This window comes from Drosophila sulfurigaster, chromosome X (assembly GCF_023558435.1).
Source record: "Drosophila sulfurigaster albostrigata strain 15112-1811.04 chromosome X, ASM2355843v2, whole genome shotgun sequence".
In the NCBI taxonomy this organism is placed as follows: domain Eukaryota; kingdom Metazoa; phylum Arthropoda; class Insecta; order Diptera; family Drosophilidae; genus Drosophila; species Drosophila sulfurigaster.
The window spans coordinates 28,356,096-28,370,093 of NC_084885.1; the positions used below are offsets into that span (position 1 = coordinate 28,356,096).

Below are 13,998 nucleotides of genomic sequence, written 5' to 3' on the forward strand. Positions count from 1 at the left end.
ACTAAAATATATCAAATAGTCAGCCAAAGCAACGAAGATCCGTAGTAAGCGTTTTTCCCAAAATAAAAAAGGATTTTTTAAATAACATAATAAATAAAAATACTTCATAATTTGATTGCATCTAAATAATCCCCAATTATTAAGTTCTCTTATATGATCTTAGATAAAGAATTCGATTAATCTTAAATCAAATGAAATAAATCGAATAGAATGGAAATAAATAAATAAAATAACAAATAAACAAATACAAAATAAAGAAATAAAAAATAAAAATAATGAAACTAACTATTGAAATGTCATAGAAATAAAAAATTCAGTTTAGAAAATATTATAAAAACTTTAGAAAAATTATACCAACTTTTCCCATAATATCTCTAACAAAAGCAACTACAACTTTTGCGTCTCCGCACTAATTACTTGCAATACTCAAATACGCTGCTCTTGGCTAAATCAACGCAATAATAATGTTGAATACCAAAGAAATTTGCGTCTGTTGAAATGAAATCAATGCGAAAGTTAAAAATGAAATTAGTTGGGAAACCCATAAAACCGAACCACAATGAGAAACTTGATGTTGCTGTTGCTGCTGCTGAACACAAAACTCAAGGATACAGTACAACAGTAAGAGATAGCAGCTTTTCTGAGACGCCGGAGTCTTTTAACACAAGGATGAGCTGCGGCATGAAGAGAGAGATGAGAGCATTGAAAATTGCACCCCAAAGGCTTAACTCAACACAAAATGGCAGCACTTGGCGCTGTCGGAAAATTCATTAAAATGCAATATGTAAACTCAAATTGATATAGAAATATGTGGCAAAAGGTTGGGAAAAGGAAAAGGTTGCCACCTCTTGCTTCTTGTCGGTTTCTCGCCACTTGCCACTTGCCTTCGTCTTTGCCACCTCTTCTCGCTCACACATTCTTTGGCACATCAACAAAGCAAATACGCTGCGGGCTGTCTATCGAAGTTAACCGGGATATGGACACGGACACGGACACGGACACGAACTCGGATACGGATACGGCAAACAGCAACGAGGACGACGACGAATACTAGAGTTGGCCCACTGACGAAGCAAGTAAGCCAAATCAATTGCAAGGCCATATAAGAGTGCAAGGGAAATCTAATAGAAAGTTCAGCAAGCACCGCAAACCAGTAAAATTCCATTGACTGTGGCACAGGAACGTTGAAGCTCGCTTGGGTTGCTCGCTTCGTTGCCTGGTCGAGTCTCTCTCACAGTTTTCCAGAGTTGGGTCTGATAACTGCTCTGTGTGTGTGTGTGTGTGTAAGGGGGGGCAGAGGAAGGTTCGTGTGTTTGGGTTTGGGTTTGGGGCAAACATTTGCAATGGCTGCCAGGCAAAATAGCTAAACATTTTTCGCAGGTAACTTTTTAATTAAAGCTGATGCCAGCTGAGACAAGCTTCTGCTCTTTGCGACACACAGCACAACCAACAACCAACAAGAACAACAACAATAACAACAACAACAATAACAGAAGACGACACGACACGAGAGAAGAGAGTCAACAACATTTTTGCCCGTCCGACTTGCAAAAGTCTTGGCAAGTTTTTTGCCGGTTTCTGTGGCTCTCGATTATGTTATTGCCATATATCCCTACTCTCCCCCCCACCCCCAATCTTGAATATTTGATTACTTTTATTTCAATTTCAAATTCTCAGTAAAAGAAAAAAAACGTCGTTTACATTTTGTCGGTTCTGTATATTTGATATGAATGTCGATTGCCATTTCGTTTGGCAGTAATTGAAATAATTCTCAAATGCCCACAAAATGGAAAAGGCTTAGCAAATGCCACATTTTAAATGACATACACAAAATGCATTCGAAAATCCCTCAACAACTGTCAATTAATCGGCAATTTTGACCCTTTTTTGATAAACGATATTTCAATTTCGTATTTCAATTAAATGTCATTTGCTGACTGAGTTGAAATGCATTTCAAACAGTCGCTTTTGAATTTCAACATTGAATTATTTCAAGTCAAGAACCGATGCTGCAATTTTCTCATCAAACAACTCGGAAATCATAAATACAAAGTTGGAAAAATAAAAGCGAAAATACACAACATACAACTCAGCAACATTTGAATCTGCTCAACTAAAGGATATTCTAGAATTCCACAACAAATTGTTAATATTTCAACAGAATTTGAAGTATGTGTTTTAATTCCCAAAAGTAAGACTCTTTTATATCTGATATACATAATTTCTACGCAGTGCCTTTAGCAGAAAGTTATTAAATTTTTTATCGTGCACACAAACAATTCTTGTAGACCACAAATCGAAACCACAATTTCTAAAAGCTCAAAACTGTAATTCGCATTGTGCTTATATGTTTTATACCCTGTAAATATTTTATGAATGCTTGCAGAGAAAAATTAAATATTTTTAAAGCACGAGCAAATGCTCGATTGCAAAATACCCGAACCGGTAACGGTTAACCGTTTAAGTGAAACGGTAATGTACCAAAATGTATTTAATGCAAGCTTAGTTGCCACAATTTGGTATATTTATACCAAAAGAAGTACATTTTAAAATTTCCCAAAATAATTGCATATGCATAAAGTTTGCTACATTTCTTGCTACCCAAATGCAATAGACTTCACATACTTAAATGACGGGTATAAAGAGCGGTCGTCACTCGCATCAACTTACCAACGCACAGTAACAACAACAACAAAACAACAACAGCAACATCGGTAGTAATGACGAACAACACAATAAGAGCAGCACAACTTGACCACTGTCCACGTGCCAACGCGTGCGAATGTGTCCCCATCGCAATGGTTGTACAATTGTACATACATACATTCAGATACATTCAGTTGCTTCCTCTTCTCTTCTCACGCTCTGGTTCTTTTCCTCCTGAGCCTTGTGCTGTTGTTGTTGCTGTAGCTGTTGTAGCTGCTGCCGCCATTATTATTTGTCGTTGTTGTTGTTTTCATTTTTATTGCCCGGCAGCCACATGCGAAGCGAAGAGAGAGAGAGAGTATAGACGACGAAGCTGCTGGACGCTGCTTGTTTGCACTGTCCACAACTAATTGGATTGGCAGCGGTCATTCAGCAACGAACAGCAATCGCCAGGCGTGTTTTAATGTTTGTCCACTCGCTCACTTGTTCACCCGGCCATGATAAATTGAAATGCGCAAAAATTAAAAGCCAATGTACATTGTACAATTAAAATTGTCGCTTGACCGCCGACGCAATGTTATTTCAGCGCACTCGTTGCAAAAATTGCCGATCACAACTATCGATATTATCGCCTTGCGATATTTTCCTAATTGTGGCTTATTGATGGATCGATGTATTTGCAATTTATCGCTTATGCATACCGATATTTTTTATTTGCTGCATATTTGCATACATTGAAGCCTACAAAGAAAATGCTAATCTAAATATTAAGCCATCGCGTCGATCGCACTTTGTTGCAAACAGGTAATCGCACTAAAATTCATACATATGCAGGTATGCGCATATTGTATGCATATGCGCATGCATATGAAATTAGCCAACACTAACAAACACCCAGATTCATACTTGATGAAGTGATAATTGCACAGAGAGAGAGAGAGTGAAAAGGACGGCACAGACTCCAAATTAGACAGTGCTGGTTAGCGTTCCCATTAACGCTAACGAGCAACACATGTAGCCAAGCCAGGAGTTCAAGCTCCTGCCTGCTCTATGTCTACTTGTTGTGCGCGACAATTGCGCAAAAAAAGCAGCTTCAAGTTGTGTGTGTCCTGCAGTGTTATTTTTTTATTTAAACAGAAATGTAAAGAGAAATTGAATGCTTAGGGCGCTGTGGGTGTCGTTCGTCCTCGTAATGCTTGAGACTTTGCCAAACGCAACGGAAGCTGCAACTGAAGTGTGTGGGAAAGGGGGGGCTAACGCGGTAGGCAAGTTTGTTGCAAAATGTGCAGCAGGCAAAGAGAAAAGAAAACAAAACAAAAACAACAAAGCAAAAAAGAAAACTTTAAAAGTTGCACAGAAACAAATCGTTTTGCGGATTGAAAGCGACAGGGTGCAAGACAGAGAGAGCGAGAGCGAATGAAAGCGGAGTCAGCTGACCAAGGGACGGCAGACAGGTTGGCAGGGCCGGTGCAGGGTTGGGCTGGCATTGGCTTCATCAAAACATTTCGCAACGTCGCTTCGTTTTAATGGTAGCAGCAAGCCAAGCCCAAGTCGGGGTCCATCAGACGCGTCGATGGCAACGGGAGCGACAACAACGAGAATGAGAACGACCTTTTGTTGCTTAATTGGCGCTCTGGCCGGCAGAGGTTGGCTATACACTGACGGAAATTGCTGTTGCAAAATGCGACAATACATCAAATATCACCAGCAACTGCAGAGTTGCCAATTTGACAGATCTCGCGTTTATTTTAAAGCCTCTTCCTAATTGCATGATCAATATGTACATTTATAAACAAATGATTTCATCCTTTACTTACCTTAAATATTAAAACAGTTTTTATTGTTATGATGGTTTATTTTTTTCGTTAAATGTTTGCCTTCATTTTCGCTTTACTTTCTGCAGGAAATCAATTAGAATTAGGGAACTTTTCAAATATTCTATAAAAATGTACATATACTATACATTTTTAACGTACTTAATGAGCTTTCTTTATCGTTTTTAGCTGCTCTTTGTGATGATTTTTATTGTGCAAAATGTTTGGCTTCTTAACCTCCAGTTTTTTCTTGTGGTAGTTGGCAACACTGATCACAGCATCGACATTTCGCCGCGTGTTAGAAGCATTCGTTCACGTCCAGCTCGCCATTTGCATTCCGGCCATTGCCATTGTCCTGCGACGTCGTGGTGGGCGTTGAATGTTGGGAGTTTTGTACGTGTGTGTGTGTGTGTGTGCGCGCCACATAACTTGGCAACCAGGCATCCTCAATGCGGCCATTGTGTATGGGCGCAAAAAAGGAGATGGCACGACAATGAGTGCGAGAGTGGGAGAATGAGCGAAAGAGATGGCGCGCAAAATACGTAATCACAACAAGAGCAGCGCAGCAGGCGTCAGGAATGACAGCAACAAAACAATGTGGCAAATGTGCAACGTGAGCCGTTGGCACGTTGGCAGCTGCCCCCAAGCTGGAGCAAGCAAATGGACCTGGAGGGGGGGAGAGAGGGTGGCGGTCATTGCAGTTATGTCACATGGCTGACTTAATTCATTCATTTAGACGGAGACGACGACGACAACGACTCTGCCACTGACTCTGACAATTGTAGGTGTTGCGTCCTCTGTCATTTCGCGACGCAGTGCAGCAGAGGACAACAACGACAAAGAGAAGAGCCAGTCAGTGGAGAGCCATTATGGCAGCAGACATTGTCAATGGCTGGGACACTGGCGAATTATTATTGCCTGGCGCAGGCAGTTGGATGCCAACGTTGCTCCCATCCCCCCTTCTTCCCATTCTTAACAACCAAACTACTTGTCATTGTTCCTCCATTGTCGACTCTGAGCATGTAAATGCAAGTGTGTTAGTATGCATGTGTGCCTGTGGCTGTGTATGTGTGTGTGTGTGTGTGGATGACATGTGTGCTCCATCTTGTTATGACATTTGAACCATTTCTCGCGCAGGTAACAACTAGGGATGGGCAACCATTTGTCAACTAGTCAATCAGTAGCTGCTGCTGTTGCTCCGGCTGCTGCATACTTTCCTCCATTCCTTATTGCCTTGCCATGCATTTTAATCATATGCATGACAAGTGAAGGTTGCTGCAGGTATGTACATATGTAGTTTTCAGATGTTTAATAAATTTAAAATGTATGCACGCGACATGTAACGGCACTTTTCAATGACAACTGATCGCACTTCGCTCGAAAAATATACTAAATACCAAAAATAGGTATGTGAAATATCATTAATGGTCACACTCCGCAGATAGTTTAAACACAGTGCAATTATCGATAACGATCGATGGAAGGTAGGCAGACAACATTTGTTAAATAATACTCCAATGTAAATGATTTAAATTAAAACGTACTTAAATCCTCTAATTTGTAATCAAGTAATAAATACACCATGCATTTAATGGTTTTAAATGCACGACCCACCAGATTCAAATCGCAACGGCCGCTTTTAGCGCTAGCTGGCAGCACTGCAGTGTGACCGAGCGCATGCGCAACAGCGTTGCCACCCAATTAGTTCAAATTTGACTTTTGCGCTAACGAACGTCGTGGAAAACGCAAAGAACGCGCAAAAAGGAAAAAAACCGACGCTACAAATTTAATATTTTATACAATTTCAAACAATTATTTTATGCAAAGGTGATAAGAATGGTAGGCCCAACACAACAACAACAAATGACAACAATGCGCACAAGCGCCGCAGCCGTGGCAGCAGCAGCCTTGGCAAACAACAAAGGACAACAGGCGGAGAAGCAACAGGCGCAACAACAACAACAGCAGCAGCAGCAACAAGTGAGCTCGAGTTTGTTGGAAATAATGGCGAAATTGCAAACGGATTATGGCAATTACAAATACACCGTCTATCGCTGTGCCAGTAAATTTGTCGCGCTACAGAAAATCTTTCACAGTAAGTTCAGTTAATAAGACAAACAATACAAATGCTAATTCAAAATGCTCGACAGCCAGCAAAATACCCTATAAATTGGTCTTGGCCATTTTGGAGCGTCACGGCATGAACGTAACCGGCGGCAATTGCAACGTGCAGCTGATGGTGCCGCCCTTCCAGTTGACATCGCTATTGCATGACATTTATTTCGCATGCGAGAAGTTGGGACACTTTAGCAAAACTCCCAACTATCAGCTGGAAACAGCCAGCGGCATTCTGGCCAATTTCTTTTGGAACATTTACGATCCGTGAGCACAATTTAGATACGCTTTAATACTTGCATTCAATTACAACATCATTTTTGCTTTTAGTCAACGTCGTCATTCGATCTCGCTGCTCGAGATTAAGGTCACTTTTCTGCTGCTCTGCAAACTTTATAGCAGCGAGCACATGGTCAGTGATTTCTTTCAACTGCTCGTCGATGTCAAGTCACAATGTGTCTCGCGCTACACCTTCGAGCAGTTGCTGCTCACCATAAGCAAACTGTTGAGCTATCTGGGCGAGGGCAAAGCGTATGGTTCACATAATTTGCCCACTGTGATGGCACAATGTTTCGCTCGGTGTCATCATGGTGTTGCCGGTTTGACGGAGCAACAGTTTCACAATTTGTGGACACAAACGCAAACACGCTTCCTCATCTATGGCAATCTGTTAGCGCTTGTGAAACGCATCGAGGACACCGAGCATTTGATACACAGCAATCCCTGTGCCGGTTGCCGCATGCCACACATCATTGGCATACGCTTCAAGTGTCAACTTTGTCGCGATATTTCGCTCTGCATGCCGTGCTTTGCCGCCGCTGTGCCTGTGGCCGGCAAGCACGATTTGTCGCATCGCATGTGCGAGGTCTTTGGCGAGGATCAGCCGCGACCCAAGCGTTGGACACACTATTTGGCACGGCTCTGTGGCTGGTTTACCTACGCTCAGAAGGCGCAGCGTGCTGCCGACGAGGAGGAGGAACGACGTGGCTTTTGCAATGCCCAGGAGAGTGGCAACGGTGTGGGACAAACATCCGGCAGCAGCACGGCCACCGAATTGGCCTCGATTCCGGTGGAGACGCGCAGCATGCGCAGAAATTCGACACTGCGCTTGAAGTCGCCGAGCAACGAGAAAACTGAGAAGTCTGAAAAGGCTGCCGCTGCAACACAAGCGCCAACTCAACAGGAACTCTGTATGAACTCTTTTTATATGACATACTTTTTTTAAAGTGTCCGATTGAACTATTTGGCAAACAACTTTGTTCACTTTGCAAATGTTAATTGCCATTTGTTGACCCTTAAACAGCTTTCTCGGCTACTTTAAAGTAATTGACTTTACGTATTTCAAATGTCCGTTGACTTGTGAATCTCGCAAATCCGTTCTCAGTATTTCTTAAGTATTTAATTTGAACAATTTTCAATGTAACTTGACTTGAAATTTGTAAACTGCCTTTTTAACGATTGTAGAGTTTGCAAATGTGACTACTAAAGTCGACTTCTTAACTCTTAACTCATTCTTCGGCGATTTTCAAATTATTATCGAAGTTGCTCCTAAAGAGTGAAGAATTTGCCTAATTTCCATGGAATTCAGTTCAATTTCAACTCAATTTATCCTAAATGATTACTAATCTCTTCACACATAACTCTTCTCTGCCTTTTTTGGTGTTACATGAGCATTAACTGTGACGACTTAAGTCTTTTCAACTTTCAAATCCCTAACAGGCGATTCTCAAATTGTTTTCGAAGTATTTTAAGAAGAGTGTCCATAAGTTTAATAGATTTCGATTAAATTTCAAGCCACTTTATCTTAAATAATTGCTAATTTCCCTACACATATCTCTTCTCTGCCTTTTTTTTCAATACTCTAACTACTAAAGTCGTCATCTTAACTTTCTGTCTGTTTTCAAAGTAGTTTATAAAGAATGTGAAAAATTCACCAAATTAGAATAGATTTCAATTCAATATATAACTTAGTTTATCATTAATAATAGTTAATTTCCCAGCACTTATTTAATCTATGCCTTCTTTTCCTTTACAGGCTCTTTGACTGGCCTCGCTAGCAATGCCTCGGAGCGTTTGCAGTCCATAATCGACCGCGTTTTACAGCAGAATGCGTAAGTTGTTGGTTTCCTAAGTATTCATTTACTTGATTTATATAAAAATATATATTTTTTCACTTCTCTAGCAAACTGGAAACCCAACTGCAATTGCTGCCAAGCACATCGAGCGCTGAAATCTCCGATTTCCTCAGCGCTCATCAGCGTTTTCTGCTGCAAATAATTGAGGACATGCGACAGCTTTCGGTGCGTAACACATAGACGAAACATTTAATAATCCAAATTCATATTTTTTCCTATGCATACATCTATAAATCATCTTTTTTTCTATACACAGCGTGCTTCATCGGCTGCGCCATTGATCAGCTCCACATTCCTGAACGCCAGCACGCCGCAGCGTCTGCCCTTGGCCACAACTCAACCCCCGATTTATGACATATATGCTCCAGTGGGCGCCAACTTGACGCACTCAAGTAAGCAACTAACTCTTTCGTATCATTGAAAGACTTAAATTTCAAGCCAACTTTCTCCTTTAGTCAATGGCGCTGAATTGAATCGTACTTATTTGGAGGCCAACAAATCGGATTATTCACTGAGCGATGTCAGCTTGTGGTTCGATCAGCGTCGCTCGAGCGTTCTGCAACCGCCTCCGGGTACACAACCAGCGCCATTATCGTTGCCCATGCCGTTGGGTGCGCTGTTAGAGCAGTCGATCAATGTGGATATGCGTGATACGGAGATGGCCAATTTTAAGCTGCTGCTGCACAAGGTCAAGGAGATCGTTGAGGATTCGTATAGCGACAATGCTGAACTGTCGGCGGCCACACAAAATCTGGAGAATGTGCTCGACAACATCATCAAGACCGAGGAGCAGCAACGACGCAGCATTGGAAGCACGAAATTGGAACAAGATGTGTGAAAATGAAAATGCAAAAGCAAATGCCAACCAAACAAGTGCAGTTAATATGATCGTGTATTATATTATTATTAAGATTGATAATAATCATCGAGATTACATTTAACAACTAAGCAGACAATATATAAAATACAATTAAGTAGGATTTTCAAACTTGACTATTTGTTGACAAATTATTGCAGTTGCATTTATTGACGAATTTGACAATAACTATAAAATTATGTTTATATAATTATAGTATTAAGATTTGACTTTACACAATCAATGTTGCTTCTTCACAATTTGACGCTAGTGACAAGTTGTTATAGACGCAAAGTTCTTCCACTTCATCAGCTGCCAACATCCTTTGGGGTATATTCGTTTATTTATACCTCTTTGTGATTGATCTGATCAGCAAGCTGCCTTCTTCCGTCCCACACATTTTTTTGTATAGCATTTAAGACTGTTAATAAAGATATGAATTTGATATGTACACCCAAGAACTTTAGTAAATGTTTCTTTGTTGCTAACACAATTAATTTTAGATTATAATTTACGGAAAACGTTACTCTAACATAAATAACATTAAATTCTAGCAACTAATTTTTTACTCCAGAGATCAGTTGCTGGAATTTATTATTATTATTTACTCATCAGTAACTTTTTTTCGTTTCTCGTTTCTCAAATTTACAGTTTTCGTCATTGAATTTAGCTGATTTACTGAAGACACCGGCAATATATAACAAAGTTATTATAGAAATCATAGCACAAAACTTGTAAATAAACGAATATCTCACTTAGCCGCCTCAGAAATTGGCTCTTAAATGCAGCAACATAATTGTTAAGTATTAGTTCTTAAATTAAGTTTTTCGTTGGACTGTGACTGCTAAGCGTTGCATTTATGCCACTAAGCGAATATTGCTGGTATATAAAGTGTGGCCGCTAAGCGAGATATAGCTGCAGTCTGCTATTCTAGAGTGTACTTGATATTTGACTCGAAATCACAACTGAGAACACTCAAAACCATTGCAAAAACCAAGAGAAACATGTAATGCCAATAAATGAAACTGTGTTGCCGCTAAGTGAGATATGGCTGTAGTCAGCTTTTAGAGATATGTTCAATATTGTATGCCAATTTATAGCTGAAAATACTGAAAACCATTGGAAAACTCAGACAAGTATGTAATGCTAATAAATGAAACCGTGTTGCCGCTAAGTGAGATATGGTTCTGGTTTGCTTTTCTTGAGATATGCTCGATATACAATACAATATTTGATTCCAATTTATAGCTGAAAATACTCAAAATCTAGAGAAACTAAAAACCACACTAAAAAGAATCAATAATGCATTAATTTTCAAATGTAAATTCATACAAAAATATATATGTGCATTTATTGAGTGTAAAACAAACGTATAAAAATCTAATCACAACAATTTAGATGACTACGGAATGGACTCCAGCTGTGTCTGGCCATTTATCACAGTGAACAGCAGATCGCTGGCCAACTCCAGCTGATGGATACGCTTCAAGGCATTCGCCGTGAGTTGTTCGCGCCTCGAAGGCAATTGCAACAACTCGGCTCTGGCTTGCAGCTCATCGCGCAGCGCTGACTCCATCAACAAGGCCGCATTGGCGGGCACACTGCAGGCTTCTTCGTGCAGCTCCAGCAGCGTGACGTTGCAGTGCAGCTGGAGCAGATCGCGCAGCAGGCGACGCAACAGCAGACACAGCTCCGACTCGCTGCTTGCGTAGATGTGCCAATGCTGCTCGGGATCGTTGTGCAGGAGCAGCAGCTGTGTCGCTGGATTGTAGAAGATGCGCTGCACAGTCGAGCGGGGACGACGATCACGACGTTGCTCTTCGCCAAAGCCAAAGTCGCCGGGCGGAGTGGCCTCATCCAGCAGCTGAAGGGCTGTGAAAATCGATTTTTATTACTAAGCGATTGAAACTTTCGGTATATACTTGTATTTTGTGGTATATTTTGTACTCAATGGTATATTTTAAATGTAGTACAATATCGATATTCAATACAATGTTGATATACCAAATATATCCTTTAGTATATTTTAGTATTTTTGTGGTATATACACTGCGGTATGTTTTAAATGTGGTGTAATATGGATATATCAACTTTAACCTTTGGTATATTTTAGTATTTTTGTGGTATATCTCAGAGTCGAGCATACTTCACAGTAGCTTTCTTAATAGTTTTTCAATTCTGAACAATTGCAATTATTTTTTATTGATTGCCTAAATTTGTATGTGAGCCTTTATTAATAAAGTGAATAGGAGTATTATGCCCAACTTTCGTGGCTCTCGTTCTTACCGATATTAAGGTATTTAAAGACATGGACAGACAGCCAGACGGATTGAAGTGCTAGCAAGCATACCCCTCCAAATTTCACGCTGTTCTTATTAATAAAGTGAAGTCTTATACTTTGATGGTTCTACTTGTGATTGCTGAGTTGGAGTTGTTTAAATAGACTGACAGACAGATTGATTTACTGGCAAAAAAAAAACTGGATATACCCCATAAAGTACTCACGCTGCTTTTATTAATATGTAGACGAGTCTTATGCCTAACTTTGATGACTTTATCTCTTATAGTCGATGAGTAAAAGATGTTTAAAGAGACGGACAGACAGCCAGACGGATTGATTGCATAGCAAACTTTTATTAATAGACTCCAGACGAACATCATACCCAGTTTTGGTGACTCTGGCTCTACTGCTCGCAGAGACTAGGTTGTTTAAAGAGACGGACAGACAGCCAGACGGATTGATTTACTGGCAAAAAAAAAACTGGATATACCCCATAAAATACTCACGCTGTGATTCCTGCTTGACGCTGTGACATCTCAGCTCCAGTTTGGTGGCCAGCAGCTGTTCGAATTGCAGCTGCTGCGCTGCGCTGGGGAACTTCAAACGCAGCGGACAATGCGCCGTCTGGGTCATGATCAAGGCGAGAAAGTCCTGATGCAAAGTGTGCGCCGCAAAGCGTGGCACATGCAACTGCGGTTGCTCCAACAGTGGCGCCAACTCAATGCTCGCCAGCTGCAGTTGCAATTGCCGCGTTTGCTGGCCATGCAACTCGTATAAAGCCAATAGCTGGACCTGCTCTTGCTGCTGCTGCTGCTGGCCAAGCACAATCAACTCGTGCAGCTGGAGACGCACCAGGAGCACAGCACTGCGCTCGGGTGGCAAGCGTGCGTTGCTCGTGACCAGCCGCCAACTGATGTTGGTGCTGTGCTGCTCCTGGCACGCCCAGAATTGCGCCAGTTCATCGTAATCCTCGGGAGGCGCTGCATCCGCTTGCAACGGCAGCTCGTACAAACGATGTGTGTAATTCAAGCCGTTGCCCGACGAGAGGTGCAACAGTGGACGCAGGGCATGCAACACGCAGGGACGCACGCTGCTCGTCGTGTTGTTCAACAGCGTGCCAAGCACCAAAGACGCACCACAAATGCGTGTCCAGACATCGCCACAGCGACGCAACAGTTGCTTCTCCTCGAGCAGCGGCGAACGCTGGGCGGGCACACCAAACGTCTGCTGCTCCTGGGCGCGCACAAAGTCCTGTTGCGTGAGCGCACGTTGCGTCTGCAGCTCGGCGCGTGCGCCATGGACGCGTTGCAGCAATCGCTGAAAACCAGCAGCGCTGCTGTTGCTGCTGGGGGGTAACTCATTGCTGCTGCTGCTGCTGGGTGGCTGGAAATTGCAACGCATGCGTTTGCCATTGATGAACTGCAGCTCCACATAGGCCTGATATTTAAGCGTTCCATCGCGCACCAAGCGATAATCCTCCAGCTGTTCGTGCTGCGCTATGAGCTCAAAGCTACCGCCCCCGGCAGCGGGCCGCTGCAGCACGATCAGCGTGTGCCAACAGCGGAGAAGAACATAGACGTGTTTGCCCTGCCACACGTATTTGCCAATGCTGAGCGGCAACTCTTCGGCGGCATGCAACATGCTGTAGCTACTTGTGACGTTGGCCGCATCATCTGCAGGCTGCACATCGTCGCGACGGAGGAAACTGCTAATCGGTCCCGTGTATGCCTGGAGCTGGGATTCCAACTGTTGCAGGCATGTGGCACGCAGATCGATGTGATGCAGCAACTGTTTGTTGGCAAACTCGTAGAAACGCAACTGGCGACTGAGCACCAGGCTGGATTTACTTTTACGCACATGCAGTTGGCTGCAGTAGGCGATGGTGTTGCGTGTGGTTAGGAAATGCGGCACGTCCTGCTCGATGAGCGGCGGCAACATAGCAAAATGTAAACAAAAACAAATCAAAACAAATTAAATCCGGCGAGCGCAAAAATTCTGTTAAATAGTGATGTGTGTGGGACAGCGTTGCCACCTAGCATGGGCGATCGCAAAAGCTGTTTATCGAAATCGATTGCGAGCACTGCTCCTCATTTGCTGTGATAATTTAAACAAGCTCGTTATCGAAATTCAGTGCTGCTGTATTTATACGAT

The 13,998-nt window shown here is 42.1% G+C and overlaps 3 protein-coding genes across 3 annotated transcripts in view; 2 read left to right on the forward strand and 1 right to left on the reverse strand.

Annotated features, from left to right (window-relative positions):
• Window positions 1-13,998, forward strand: part of LOC133847216 (nuclear pore complex protein Nup153) — a 184,394-nt gene that overhangs the window by 135,909 nt on the left and 34,487 nt on the right. The gene's annotated exons all lie outside the window — the stretch shown is intronic.
• On the forward strand, window positions 6,166-10,021 carry LOC133847224 (dystrotelin). The gene is made up of 7 exons (XM_062282121.1): window positions 6,166-6,555; window positions 6,611-6,842; window positions 6,906-7,765; window positions 8,611-8,686; window positions 8,758-8,875; window positions 8,967-9,102; window positions 9,166-10,021. The coding sequence occupies exons 1-7, from the start codon at window positions 6,297-6,299 to the stop codon at window positions 9,546-9,548; spliced, it is 2,064 nt and encodes a 687-aa protein (XP_062138105.1). The 5' UTR covers window positions 6,166-6,296; the 3' UTR covers window positions 9,549-10,021.
• On the reverse strand, window positions 10,893-13,876 carry LOC133848303 (uncharacterized). Its single transcript, XM_062283801.1, has 2 exons — window positions 12,354-13,876; window positions 10,893-11,438 (listed from the first exon to the last, which is right to left on the reverse strand). The coding sequence occupies exons 1-2, from the start codon at window positions 13,783-13,785 to the stop codon at window positions 10,969-10,971; spliced, it is 1,902 nt and encodes a 633-aa protein (XP_062139785.1). The 5' UTR covers window positions 13,786-13,876; the 3' UTR covers window positions 10,893-10,968.